This window comes from Talpa europaea (assembly GCF_964194135.1).
Source record: "Talpa europaea genome assembly, chromosome: 7".
Classification (NCBI taxonomy): Eukaryota; Metazoa; Chordata; class Mammalia; order Eulipotyphla; family Talpidae; genus Talpa; species Talpa europaea.
Window position 1 is genome coordinate 133,041,486 of NC_140074.1, and position 14,161 is coordinate 133,055,646.

A 14,161-nucleotide genomic window follows, 5' to 3' on the forward strand; every position below is an offset into this window, starting at 1 on the left:
ATGGCCCAGAAGCCCAAGGTAGACCCCCACGTCGGGCGGCTGGGCTACCTGCAGGCGCTGGTCACGGAATTCCAGGAGACTGAGAGCCAAGGTGAGAGCGGCGGGGTCGGGGTCGGGGCCAGGTCGAGGTCGCCCCGGACCTGCCTCCAGTGTCTCTTTCCCGCTGCAGACGCCAAGGAGCAAGTCCTGGCCAACCTAGCCAACTTCGCCTATGACCCCAGCAACTACCAGTATCTCAGGCAGCTGCAGGTCCTGGATTTATTCCTCGATTCGCTGTCGGAGGAGAATGAGACCCTCGTGGAGTTTGCTATTGGTAAGAATGCGACCGCCCGCCCACATGCCAGTGGGATGTGGGAGAGTTAACCGTGATTTGTCGGGAAAGGAAGACAGTTGCTCAGCTGCAAACCTTCACGTGTCTGTGCCGCCTCCGGGGTTGTCTCGTGTATGTCACAGGCAGCTACCTTGAGTTAGGGAACTCACTGCCCAGGCCTCCCTCTGCATGTCCACCCTTCCCCCTGCTTAGAGATGAGGGAATGATAATATAAATGAGGGAATGGACTGAAGGTGCTTGGAGGGAAAAATGTTTAGTGCTCTTTAAAAAAAAAAAAAAAGCTTTACTTTAAAATTTTTTTTAAAGATTTATTTATTTATGCATACAAGAGCTGGGGTATAGGCCAGAGTTGCGGGGGCTGAGAGGATTTACCAGAGACAGAGTGGGGAACAGAACAGGCAGACTGACTGAAATACACTGCTGAGGGGAACAGCAGGGGGACAGGAGAGGTCTGCTGTGCCATGTGGGTTGCTCCCTGGCCAGCCGGAGATCAAACTCGTGCTACAGAGGCCGCGGATTGCTTCATAGTGCGATGCTTAACCCCTGCACCACCAGGGAGGCCCCCTACTTAAAATTTTTAATATCAAGAGAAGTAGAGGTGACTTGTATGGGACATGTAGCTGATGGCTCCTGTAGTTGGTATGATCTGGGACCTGTTGACTTGCTTGCTGAGCATGTACCATGTGAGTACAGTACTGTTCTAAATGCTGGAGAGAGGGTGGACAAATTGGGAAGATGGATTCACCATCCAGGAGCTTTCTATCCTTGGGGAGATGGGCAGTGCACAAACAAAAAAGCTGAGATTCTGAAGGAATAAACAGAACCATAAAATGGAGCAGGAGGAGAAAGGGTTTCTTCTACGCTCTCTGGCAGAGGCACAGCAGGTAGTGCTAGGTTTTCTCCATTCGAGGAGGCAACTCGAGGTGAGCTTAGGTCCATTGCCCAAGGCTCACCGTTTCAGTCTTGCCTTCCAGTTCCGGCCCAGGGGACCCAGCTGACAGAGCCAAGGCCCAAAGTCCGGGTGTCTTCCTAAGCTTGTTCTTTGTTTCCTCTGCATCTTTCTTTTTTTTTTTTTTAGAGGCATGTTTATTTATTTATTTGTTTGTTTGTTTGTTTCATTTATACATGCACTGGGTACAGTCAGAAGCGCGGGAGGGTGAGAGGATTCACCAGAGCCAGAGCGGGGAGCAGAGCAGGCAGAAGGAGCGAAGTACACTGCTGAGGGGAGCAGCGGGCGGCAGGAGAGGTCTGCGCGCCATGTGGAACCCTCCTCCGGTGGCCGGGGAGCAGCCGGGGATCGAACTGGCGCCGCAGAGGCCGCAGGCAGCTTCGCAACCCAGTGCTCAACCACTGCGCCACCGGGGAGGCCCTCCTCTGCATCTTTCTGGCTTGCTAATGTTCATGAGTGGTTTCCATGACAACTCACCAAAACCTAGGACATCACAGAATGTTTGGCAGTTTTGTTACTAACGCGGGATTCAAGGAGATGGCCTCTGAGATCTCAGGTTGACTTGCTTTCCTGAGTTCTATTTCCTGAAATACATAGAGCTGCCACCAGATGGTGGTGGTGCTCAGGAAACTGCTGGGAAATGCTCACTGCTCTTTCTCTGCCCACTGAGTTGGGTGGAGGTGGAGACCCCTGTGCATTCAGGATTCGCCATCGGAAACCTAACCCACTGCCATGGCTGAGGAAGTCATTGCTGCTATGGGTGTAATGCACGTTACTACTGCCTGAGAAGAAATGCTGAAGACCGCCCTTACCCACAACAGTCCAGGACACAGAATTTGCAGAGCTGAGCGCCTAGCCGCGCGCCAAGCCCGTCTTTGTGTGCTGCATGCAGCTGGTAAGCTGTGTCTGTCGGGTTGGCAGAGGCCCGTTGTGTTGGACACCAGATCAACCCAGTTATGGCTGATGACAGCACAGCTAGGGGTTGGGGACTCCTCTAAAATTGACAGAGAAGGGAAACCCAAGTATAGGGTGCAGCTGTGTGGTAGTTAAGGTCTGCGGCAAAGTGTCCCAGGCCAAGGACATCCTGGAGGAATACTTCAAATGCAAGAAATGAACACATTTTAAAAATTGGCTATTTTTCCTCTAAACAAAAGTATAAACAAAACCTCAGGGGCCTTTCTCGGAAGACAGTATTTAGCACAACCGAAGGTAGCACACCCCCAACGGTTACATTATACTCAGGGAACATGCACCTCCAAACAGGCTGTAACAGCCCCACAATGGAAACACAATGGTAGAATGGAGACCAGCGCTGTGGGGTGCTGTAAATGAGTCCACAGCTCCCTGCGGTAATCTTGCACACATAATGTTAAGTAAACGATGTATCTCTTGTGCCAGGCACATCATAACAGGCAACGTGATTCCACTTGTGTGGATAGTAAAATTTTTTTTATAAGATTTATTTATGCATACAAGAACTGGGGGTACAGGCCAGAGGTGTGGGGTGGGAGGTGAGAGGATTTACCAGAGACAGAGTAGGGAACAGAACAGACAGACCGACTGAAACACACTGCTGAGGGGAGCAGCAGGTGAGACAGGAGAGGTCTTCTGTGCCATGTGGGTAGCTCCCTGACCAGCTGGGGATCGAACTGGTGCCGCAGAGGCTGTGGATTGCTTCATAGCATTGTGCTTAACCCTTTGAGCCACCAGGGAGGCCCAATACTAAATTTTTTTTAATTAAAAAATTTCCAGAGGGCCTCCCCTGGTGGTGCAGGCGGTTGAGCACTGCTATGAAGTTGTCCGCAGCCTCTGCAGCGCCGGTTCGATCCCGGCTGGCCGGCGAGGGTCCCATATGGCGCAGCAGACCTATCCTGTCTCACCCGTTGCTCCCCTCAGCAGTGTATTTCATCTGTCTGCCTGTTCTGTTTCCCGCTCTGTCTCTGGTGAGTCCTCTCACCCTCCCGCACATCTGGCCTATACCCTGGTTCTTGTATAAATAAAAAATGTCCAGGTCCGGGCCTCCCCGGTGGCGCAGCAGTTGAGCGCTGGGTTGCGACGCTCCCGCGGCCTCTGCGGTGCCGGTTCAATCCCCGGTTGCTCCCCGGCCTCCCGAAGAGGGTCCCACATGGCGCGCAGACCTCTCCTGCCGCCCGCTGCTCCCCTCAGCAGTGTACTTCGGTCCTTCTGCCTGCTCTGCTCCCCGCTCTGGCTCTGGTGAATTCTCTCACCCTCCCACGCTTCTGACTGTACCCAGTGCTTGTATAAACAAAAACAAACCAACAAATAAATAAATAAATAAATAACATGCCTCTATAAAAAAAAAAAAAATTAAAAAAAAATGTCCAGGTCCTACTTATCAATTAAAATTTGTTTTATTAAATGATTACAAATCAGGAAGGCGTCCATCTCTGACGGAAGGAGAGAATTGGATCTAGGAGGGACCTGCAGAGGCTGAATTGCTGACAGTGTTTTGTTGCTTGACCTCTGCACTGGTCACATGGCACCTGCTATCCGTCTGTTAAATGGCTGTATTTTCTGTATGTGTGGGTTGCAGTTACGGCTCTGTGCCCACCTCTGGGGCTATAAACAGGTGTGCTTGGTCCTGCTGTGTGCCAGGGAGGAGACTTTGTCCTTCTTAACTCTGCCCACTTGACTGCTGAGGAAACCGAGGCTTCAAGAAGCAGAGCTGCTTGCTCTGGTCACCTAGATTTCAGCGGCAGCTCTGGGATGCCCACTGGACCCACACTGATTCTGGGGCTCCTCTGCACCTCTTGTCATGGGTCAGTTAGACTGGGGTCTTCTGCTTCAAAGAGATTCCTCAGCCATTAGCTCACGGCAGGATCCCCTTAAGAGGAGGTGGTACCATCAGTTCTTACCCCACTGCTTCTCCCTCCCTCGCCCGGGAGGCTGTCTCCTGGGCATCCTCACTTGGACCAGGTTGGCCTCTGCCATCCCTCCTTGACTGGTAGAGACCAACTCCCTGTCCTAGTCCCAGAAAGAGAGAGAGAAAGAGAGATCAATTTATGTGAATATAATTTACGTGACTACATTGTTCACATTACTAAATTCTAAAGGCGATGTCTCTGGAGCCTTTCCTGGAGGCATCCTCTCTTCCTAGTTTCTTGTGTATCCTCCCAGAGATAGGTTTGGGATTTCCAAACAAATATGTATTTGTTTACGCATCTGCTTTTTTGCATGGTCTACAAATATGACAGTGTTAGACCACGTTTATATGTCCTGCTTTTTTTTTTTTTTCAAGATTTAATTATTTATGCATGTGAGAACTGAGGTACAGGCCAGAGGCGCAGGGGGTGAGTGGATTCATCAGAGAAAGAACGGGCGAATTGACTGAAACACACTGCTGAGGGGAGCAGCGGGTGAGTCAGGAGAGGTCTGCTGCGCCATGTGGGCAGCTCCCTGGCCGGGGATCAAACTGGTGCTTCAGAGGCTGCAAATAGCTTCATAGTGCTTAGACTTAACCCCTTGCGCCATCAGGGAGGTCCGTCCTGCTTCTTTTTTTAATTTCTCCAATGTTGTATGTCGGTGCACCTGCAGCATCCATTCACACAGAGCTGCCTGGTTCCCTGTGCTGGTCAGTTAGCACCGCCTCCGCCTGGGACTGGACATTCAGCTTCTGTCTGGCCACTCTCACCGCTGCTGCCCTGGGGAACCTGATTTGTGTGTCATTTTGCAATAAATTTGTAGACGTGACCTATCTCAATCAGAGGTAGAAAAGCCATAATTTTTTTTTTTCTTTCCATGTAGTTTACTGTTGTTTATCATATGAAAGCTTCCTCGGTGTAAGGCAGAACTGTTCTGCAAGGTATTTTCAGAGAGCTCTCACCTCCATTCTTGGTCTTTCCCCCTTAGCCCCCAAATGTGCGCATATACTTCTATATCTGTCGTCCCCCATCCCAGAGTGGCTTCACCTGCGGGATGGACTACAGCCAGCCCAGTGCCCTCGTGGGGGGGGCCGGGGGGCGGGAAGCCCTGCCCAGGCCCAGGCACCAGTCCTGGCGAAGCACTTGTCTGCGTGACCTAATCTCCCAGCACCCCATGCCCTACTTGCTGTGTGATCCATCCAGAGTCCCCTGCCTGACCTCTCTGAACCTCTGGCTGTCTCAGCCCAGGAGCACTTGAGTTTTCTCTTTTGCCTCTACTGAGGGCCGCCTGAGCCTCCTGCTTCCTAGGAGGGCCCTGTTTTTGCCTGTTGTTTCTCTCTGCCTCTTCTGATTTGCCCAAAACATGTTCATCAGCCAGTCAGAGCTTGTCCTTTTTGTTTGGTAATCATTTTTTTAAATTACAGCGTGATCATCACAGTAAAATGCACATATCAAGTGTCAGCTTGATGTTTTTTTTTTTTAAACTCAGTACAGTTTTATGTACTCAGCATTTAAGATAGAAGATGTGTCCATCTCCCCAGAAATGTCTCCTACAGGCTCTCCCAGTTAGTATCTCCTACCCCAAGACACCCATTTCCCAACTTCTCCCCTCCCACCCCCATGGGACATGTGTGTTCTTGAGCTTCATGTACCTAGAATCACATAGGGTGAACTCTTGTGTCTGCTTTCTTTCTCTCAGTGTTACTGAGATTCATCCAAATTTTTAAAGTCTCAGGGCCTCCCTGGTGGCACAAGGGTTAAGATGCAACCTATGATGCTGTCCACAGCCTCTGCAGCACGAGTTCAATCCCCGGCCAGCCAGGGAGCTACCCACATGGTGCAGCAGACCTCTTCTGACTTGCCCGCTGCTCCCCTCAGCAGTGTACTTCAGTCAATCTGCCTGTTCTATTCCCCACTCTGTCTCTGGTGGATACTCTCACCCCCGCATCTCTGGCCTGTACCCCAGCTCTTGTATGCATAAATAAATAAATATTTAAAAAAAAACAACAAATTGTTAAAGTATCAGCAGTTCAGGTCTTTGAATGAATGGGCCACAATTTGCTCATCCATTCACCTGTGATGAAGATTTGCCTTGTTTCCAGTTGGGATCCTCTATGAATGGGGCTGTTATGATCTTTTTTTATGCAGGTCTTCTTGTACACATATGTACTCACTTTTCTGGGGTTCCCATAGGAGTAGAGTTGCTGAGTCATAGGGTGAATGAATATATGTTTAACTTTATTAGAAGCTGCCAAATTGTTTCCGAAAACAATCATGCCGTGGCACACTGTCCATAAAAACATAGCCTGCCCCTGTCTGCACTTGGTGTTGCCTGCCCTCTTCGTTTTAGCCGTCATGGCGGGTGTGTGGTCAGCGACATCTTGTTATCAATTTAATTTTCATTTCTCTGAAAAATAACAGTGAGCACATGTTCATCTATATTGACCTTTTTGTGAAAGTTTGTTGAAATATTTTTGCTCATTTTTTAATTGTTTTCACCTTTTATTGATATGCTGGAAGGAGTTCTTTAGATTCTAAGGCAAGTTCTCTGTCTATGAATATCTTTTCCTTTTGCCTCTTTTTTTTTAAAGATTTATTTTTATACAAGAACTGGGGTGCAGGCCAGATGCATGGGAGGGTGAGAGGATTCACCGGAAACAGAGCGGGAAACAGAACAGGCAGACTAACGAAATACACTGCTGAGGGGAGCAGCAGGCGAGACAGGAAAGGTCTGCCACGCCATGTGGGAATCTCCCTGGCCGGCCCCGGGAATCGAACCGGCACTACAGAAGCTGCGGACAGCTTCAGAGCGCTGCACTCAACCCACTGTGCCACCGGGGAGGCACAGAACTGTGTCATTTTTTGCTCGACAAATGCGCCTGATGTAGTTAACCAGCTTGCTGTCGCTGGGCATTATGGAGGGTGCTTCCAGGTTCTGCATTGTTTTTCTATCACCCTCCTCTGTTCTTCAGGGTGAGTTCACAGAAATGGGCACGGGAGGGAAGCTCACTGCAGCATGGCCTCCCCTCCTATGGGTCCTATCTCCACCTTCGATTCTCCAACTTGGCCTCTTGCCCCTTGTGGCCCTTCTCTTCCCAGGCCCTCACTCTTCTCCTCTTGGGTCACTGCCGAAAGGCAGGGGGGTGTAGAGAGTTCCCTGCGTTGGGGGTCCAGGAGGCTAAACACCCTCAGAGGCCTGCCAGGTCTCCAGATGGGAGCAGCTGGGGCCTTCTCCTGCCCCACCCCCAGCAGATTATGCCCTGGGCAGGGTGGCAGTGCCCCACCCAGCACACCTGGGTGAGAGATGACTCACCAGCCAGAGAGTGACTCAGGCTTCATCGTATCTCACTCACAGCAGAGATAAGGCCCCTCGCCCACCCCCCCACCCCCCAAGTTGCGTGCGCTGTGGTAGGAAGCTGGTTCCTGGCTCTCAGCTCACAAGAGGTGTAGACGTGTCTGAGAAGCGCACCAGAGCCTTCCCACTTGTCCCTCCTGGCTGAGCCTGGCATCTGCCCGTGGCGGGATTAGTTGTCCTTGTGTCTTCTAGAGGGACTTTCCATGGGAGTGACAAAGAGTTCTCCATCACCTTTGGACAAGTTACTCAGCTTTTTTTTTTTTTTAAAGATTTATTTTATTTTATTTATTTATTTTTTAATGATAAATTTTATTTTTATATTCCCCATACAATTGCAACCCCCCCCATTCTGACACCAATCCCTCCCCTCCCGCCCCCCACCCCCCCCCCCCCCCGTCAGCTTTTTCCATTAATGGGGGTTGCGGGGTTTGGTCCTGTTCTCAGAATGTGTCCAGTAAGTATCCATCACATTTGCAGGCACCTGATGCAGAGGTAAACCAGCAAGCAGGGACCCGCCAGATGGTGCCCAGTGGTGGGGACAGACAGTGGACAGGAGGGCCCCGCAGGGGTGATGAAATAAAAAAAGATTTTGCTTAAATATATGTACTCAAAAATTGCAAAATGAAAAGCAAATGTTAAATGGGCAGTAGATTGAGATGGCCTGTGTTTGGCTTTCTGATTTTTTAACAGCTTTATGGAGATAGCCTTGACATCGTAAACTACGTATTTAAAGGGTTCGATTTGATACATTTTTTGATATGTGTGTGCATATATATGTGTATATGTATATAAGTGTATATATACACGCACACACCTATGTATACATATATATACACACACACCTATGTAACTGTCACCTTTCCTGTACGTTAAAATTCTCCTAAAGTGATGATGTATTATGGGTTTGTTTTTTTTTACTGGGCTGGCTGAACCAAGAAGGTTTTAGTGGCGGGTCCAAAGGCTGGGCAGTGGCAGGAACTTTGAAAGAGAGGCCAGGAGACCTTTGTCCCAGGGACACCTTCTCCCAGGCCTGGGACTCATAAGGCAGAGGGAGGCGGGAGGAGCCACAGGCCCAGGCGTTCACACACAATGCTCTTCCCCAGGAGGCCTCTGCAACCTGTGCCCAGACAGGGCCAACAAGGAGTACATCCTGCAGACAGGGGGCGTCCCTCTCATCATCAACTGCCTGTCCAGTCCCAACGAGGAGACCGTGCTGTCGGCAGTCACCACCATCATGTACCTGAGCTCGCCTGGCCCCAGCTCCCACCCCGAGCTGACGGCCACGCCTGTGGTCCAGTGCATGCTGCGCTTCTCTCTGTCGGCCAACAGCAGGCTCCGGAACCTTGCCCAGATCTTCCTAGAAGACTTCTGTTCTCCCAGCCAGGTGGCCGAAGCCCGCAGCTGGCAGGCTCACTCTGCCCTGGGTATCCCACTGCCAAGGACTGAGGCCCCACAGCAGCCCTGATCTAAGGAGACCTCACGGCCATGGCAACCTTATGCCAGACAGACCCAATTCCCTTTGGGAGCTCAGCATAGCTCCCACTGTGCACCTTCTCCCAAATGGCGCCTTTCCGGCCATTTCAAAGGTGAGTTTGCCCAAATGATAGGTATTTACACTGTGATGAGGTATTAGGAGGTGAGTGAGGAAGCTCGACTTGAGACACGTGGAGACAGAAATCCCAGGTGGCCTGCTCTCAGCCAAGTAGCTGAAGGTGAAGGGCAGTCCCCTGCCAGGCGCTCACCCTCCTGTAAGCCGCTGGCACCCTAGGTCAGAGGCTGTGCAGAAGGCGGTACTCACGAGGAGGAGCTCGGCCTGCACCTAGGAGAATTGCCTGCACTGGGGTCTGGAGTCATCTTTAGGACCAGAAACTAAAGATCTGAGTTTCCTGGGGCTCTGGGAAAATGCGAAGGTGTTACACTCACTCTGGGGCTCTGGAGACTGGCTACCTGCCGTCCAGACTCTACAGGCTGGCCGTTTAGAAGTGGCAAATGCCCACCTGTCAACTGTTTCTCTGTAGGGCCCTGTCTGCCAAACGCCATGTTAGGGCTTCAAGGACTGAGGCTAGCTAGGGCCCTGCTCTGAGTGGCGTGGCCCCCGTGACTAACATCGCCATCAGGCATTAAGGCCAAGGCCATGGGGGTGATGACCCACCTTAATAAAGACATGACCTTTCTCCCCTCACCACCCTGGCCCTCCTCTGCCATCAGGGTTGGCGAGGGTCTCTAGAAGTGCATCTCCGGCCCGGGAGGGCCTCGGGGATGCAGATAAAAGGGTGCTCAGGGCAGAAGAGGCGCAGATCCTGGCGTGAAGCGCGGCTTAGTCACAGTGAGTGCTGTCAGCACAGGGACAGGACAGGACCCCATAGAAAGTTGGGGTTCGAAGCAGTGGGGGTCCTGATCTCAAGCTTGACCCTTAGGGCTAAGGAAAAGCAGTTGCCAGAGTAATGGCATCCAGGTGGGCATGGAGTTGGGCCAACTCATCAGCTTCCATCCCAACACCCCCCCGCGCTCCCAGGGGGCCCTATCCCTTACTTTCCCAAATAAAGGACCTTCAGAAACCCAATCAGCCAAAGTGTTTTATTAAAAGTTTCCTGACTGTTTTCCCACCAGGTTTCCAGGCCGGCTGTCCCACGAGGCTCCGCCGGCTGGCCTGTGAGACCACACGTCACTATCTCCTGCCCAGCCGCGGCACTGCCCTGCCCTGCCCTGGGTGCTGCCGGGGTTCCCTGCCAGTCTGCCTCCCCTCCCACTGTCGTGTCCCTCGGCTTATTCCCGCAGCAGCTCCAGGCCCTTTGGGTCCAGCTGCAGGGCTCCCCGTTTGCTGTCTATGATCTCCCTCCAGTTGTCACCCCAGGAGAGCAGCCTTCTCCTGGTGGGGGGCAGGGCCAGGTGCTGGTTGTGGCAGCAGGTGAACAAGATGTGCTCCCAGCTCGGAGTTGCCTCTTGGCCTGGACAGGAGAGAAAGGCCAAGCGTACCTGCTGTGACCTGGTGCCAGGTGCTTTTCCCGCCTTCTCCCTCAGCCTGCAGGCCCGTGCCTGGAGGCCGCCGCGAACGCGGGCCCAACCTCGAATCGTGTCCTTGTCATCAATGAGCAGGTCCCCCAAGACCAGCGTCTTGTCCCTCGTCAGGATGATGCGCTCCACGAACTGGGGCCCCAGGTGCTTCTCTACCCAGCGGTACTGGTGGGGGACACACAGGCTGTCAGCAGGGTTTGATGGGCCCCAGAATTCAGGGCCGGTGAACCAGTGGGTGTGAGTGGGGTCCCCTAAGAGATGCCGCTTGCCCCGTCCCGCCCCACCCCGCACTTGGCGGCTGCTGGGTTTTATTTCTGAAATCAGGACTAAGCCTAGGAAAGCATTGTTTTAAAATGAGGGCTTGGGAGCTCCGGGTGCCGGGGGCGCGGGCGGCGCACCTTCTCGCCCACGCAGTGGTCGTACTTCAGCAGGGGGCTGGTGCAGATGAAGACCTCGGTGCTGCGGGGGGAGGCGCGTGAGGGCCGGCGGCGCGCGCGGGGCCCGCTCCCCGCCCGCCCGCGCCCGCCCGCGCCCACCCGCCTCACTCGCGCATGGCGTCCATCTCGCGCATGGCGGCCAGGGCTCCGGGGATGGGCTCCAGGTCCAGGAAGAAGCCCGGGGCCTCGTACACACTGGCCACTTTGTCCTGAGAAAGACACGCGCTGGGCCCGGCGCCGCCTCCGGCAGAGGCGCCCGGCGCGGGCCGCAGGGACCGATCCGCGGGGCTCTGTCCCGGGGGGCCCTCCCCAGCGCCTGTCTCGGGGGAACCGCGGCTTCCGAAGTGGGGGTGCCGGGGGTTCCCGGGGGGGCCGCCCACCCCCGCCCCTCTCCTACCGCCAGGTCGGGGCGCAGCGCCCGGTACTGGTCGCGCGCGAGGAAGCCGCGGCGCTGCTCCAGCGGCACGTGGGGCTCCCCGGGGAAGCGGCGGCGGAAGCCGCGCAGCAGCCCGGCCTCGAAGTCGGCCAGCACCCCGTCCATGTCCACCAGCACCCGCACGGGCCGCGCGCGCGCCGCCGCCATCGCGGGGGGCCGGGGCCGGGGCCGGGGCGCGGGAAGGCGGTTTCCGGAGCGCGCGCGGGCGGGGCCGCCGCGGGCTAATTTGCATGCGGCGCGGGGGGCGGGCGGCCGGAACGGGAGGCTCCCGGGCCCGGCGGGGCGGCGGGGGGTCGGGGGGGCGCTTTCCTGGCGGAAAACTGCCCTTTGGCCGCGGGCACGCCGGCGCCCCCTGCAGTCGCCCCCCGCGCTCCAGCCGCGAACCCCAAGAGTTACTGGAGGCGGCCGCCCCGGGGCCACGCAGGGGCCCTCCCGACGCACCGGGGTGGGGTGGGGCGGGGGGCTTGTCTGAGCACCTGGGGGCTAACCCGGGGCCTGGCGGCACCTTCTCAGAACCGAGCCCCGGGGCTGCGGGGCCCGGAGCCGGAGGGCGCGCGCCCCCATGCGGTACCCCCCTGAGAGCCGGACCCCAGAGCCCCTGTGGTTAGAGCGGGTCCCGCTCCTGAGAGGCGAGTTCCTGGCGGAGCCCGGCTTGTGGGTGCGGCAGCTGCTTGCAACGCCCGCCTCGGGTTGTTTAGCTACAAATGGCAAACTCAGATCTGAGCCAGTGGCCACCTTCCTGTTCCCCAGCCGATACCCCAGAATTTGCAAACCAATGGAACCAGCATTGCGAAGGGGAGCCTGGCTCGGCCTTCTAAGGTGATGTGATTTCTAAAGCTCGGAGCAGGGACCTAAGAACGCGGGGTTCCCCACTGCTCTCCGGGCTCCTTCACTGCGCCCCACAGTCACGAACTGGGTCAAAGCTCCCATCGCCACGTGTAGGGGGATGAGGCTGGTCAGGCTGTTAAGCCGCTGGCCTCTGTGGCTATCACCTGCGGCCTTGGGCTTGTGGGTGTGGGCGCGCGTGCCTGACTGGACACCTGCGCATGGGTGTGTGCGCATGTGCCAGTGTGCACACCTGCGCCTCGAGGTCAGGGCTACAAGGCGGAGTCACCCCTAGACGAAGGGCTGCGAGAGGGAGAGACCACGAGAGAACGCCAGAGAAAAGAGGTATAGAGATTTGGGGGGACTCAAGTTGCTGCCGACCGGCTGGCTGGTCTCCCCTGTTTACCACTGACACCCGTGAAAGTGATGCCAAGGGCACCAAAATGCTCCTTCAAATCGCTAGAACTTGATGGTGAACCTGGGATAGCAAAACACCAAGGAAACCTAATGGTTCTGCCGACTGCAGGTTTAATGTTTACTTTTAGATGATTCAACTTCACTTTCTAGACCCTCAGCTTTCCTTCAAAAATGTCTGAGGAGAGGGGCCTCCCTGGTGGCACAATGGGTTAAGCACCGCACTATGAAGCAATCTGCAGCCTCTGCAGCACGAGTTCAATCCCCAGCTGGCCAGGGAGCAACCCACATGGCGCAGCAGACCTCTCCTGCCTCGCCCGCTGCTCCCCTCAGCAGTGTATATCACTCAGTCTCCTGTTCTATTCCCCACACTCTCTGGTGAATCCTTTCACCCCCCACATCTCTGGCCTGTACCCCAGCTCTTGTATGTAAAATAAATAAATCTTAAAAAAAAAAAAAAAAAGTCTGAGGAGACATTGATTTATAACGTCTCCAGTCCAGCATCTGTGTTGCACAGCATCATAACCACCAAAGTCGAATTTCCACTCCACGCCACATAAATTGAACCCAATCACCTCTAACCCCCACCCCCTGGAAACCACCAATCTCTTCTCTGTAGCTAAAAGTTTCGGTTTCATTTGCTTTATTTCCTTATATACCCCAAACTTCCTAATTGGAAACTTAAACACCCTTGGTAAACATGTTGCCTACAACTTTCTCAAATCTGTCCCCATAGACCCTCCCTCCACACTAGGCCCATCAACTCAGTCATGGGTGCCGGCTCAGAGGCAACCTCTTGAGCGGCCTCACTGTTTTAGGTTAGGAAACAACCCCAGGTGGCAAGCCAAAGGAACAAAGCCAGGTCATGGGCCTCCCTGGTGGCACAGGGGGTAAGTCTCAGCACTATGAAGCTATGGGCAGCCACTGCAGCATCCATCCCCGGCCAGGGAGCTGACACACATGGCGCAGCAGACCTCTCCTGGGTCGCCCACTGCTCCCCTCAGCAGTGTATTTCAGTCAGTCCACCTGTTCTGCTCCCCATTCTGTCTCTGGTGAATCCTCTCACCCTACCACCCCCACCTCTGGCCTAGACCCCAGTTCTTATTTACATAAATAAATCTAAACACACACACACACAGGATCAAAGCCAGGTCTTAACAATATCCACCATTTAATCTACCATGTTCTGGAACTTTCTGCCTGGAATACAGAGTGTTCTTTCTTCAGTCTCCCATACCCCTAGTCAAATTCACCCCACTTCCCTTCCAATTGCATGGACCCGCCCTTGCCTGGGAGGGAAGCACCTTGCAGGTTATCTAGAGACACCCCATCCACACAGAGGGCAGGTGGTCAGAGAGTCTAACATAGATCAGACTATAACTACTTTGGATATTAATTACCCACGTTATTCCTGCATTTTATGTCATTTTATGTCAGCAGGTAGAGCTCACAGAGATTTTGGCGCTTTGAACTCCTGCTGACTTTAAACCACCTTCCTTAGTGAGAAGCCCACTTCT

The 14,161-nt window shown here is 54.2% G+C and overlaps 2 protein-coding genes across 3 annotated transcripts; one reads left to right on the plus strand and one right to left on the minus strand.

The window, feature by feature from the left end:
- ARMC7 (armadillo repeat containing 7) lies at positions 1-8,982 on the plus strand (the record flags this gene model as incomplete). Of its 2 annotated transcripts, none has more annotated exons than XM_084239429.1 (3): positions 1-91; positions 170-313; positions 8,621-8,982. In XM_084239429.1, the coding sequence occupies 3 exons, from the start codon at positions 1-3 to the stop codon at positions 8,980-8,982; spliced, it is 597 nt and encodes a 198-aa protein (XP_084095555.1). The 2 variants fall into 2 exon arrangements, with proteins under 2 accessions (XP_084095555.1, XP_084095556.1); XM_084239430.1 differs by having other exon boundaries at positions 170-249; positions 8,621-8,761.
- A 1,202-nt stretch (positions 8,983-10,184) lies between these two features.
- Positions 10,185-11,645, minus strand: NT5C (5', 3'-nucleotidase, cytosolic). The gene is made up of 5 exons (XM_084239145.1): positions 11,367-11,645; positions 11,078-11,178; positions 10,931-10,991; positions 10,583-10,697; positions 10,185-10,465 (listed from the first exon to the last, which is right to left on the minus strand). The coding sequence occupies exons 1-5, from the start codon at positions 11,550-11,552 to the stop codon at positions 10,284-10,286; spliced, it is 645 nt and encodes a 214-aa protein (XP_084095271.1). The 5' UTR covers positions 11,553-11,645; the 3' UTR covers positions 10,185-10,283.
- Positions 11,646-14,161: the final 2,516 nt, after the last annotated feature.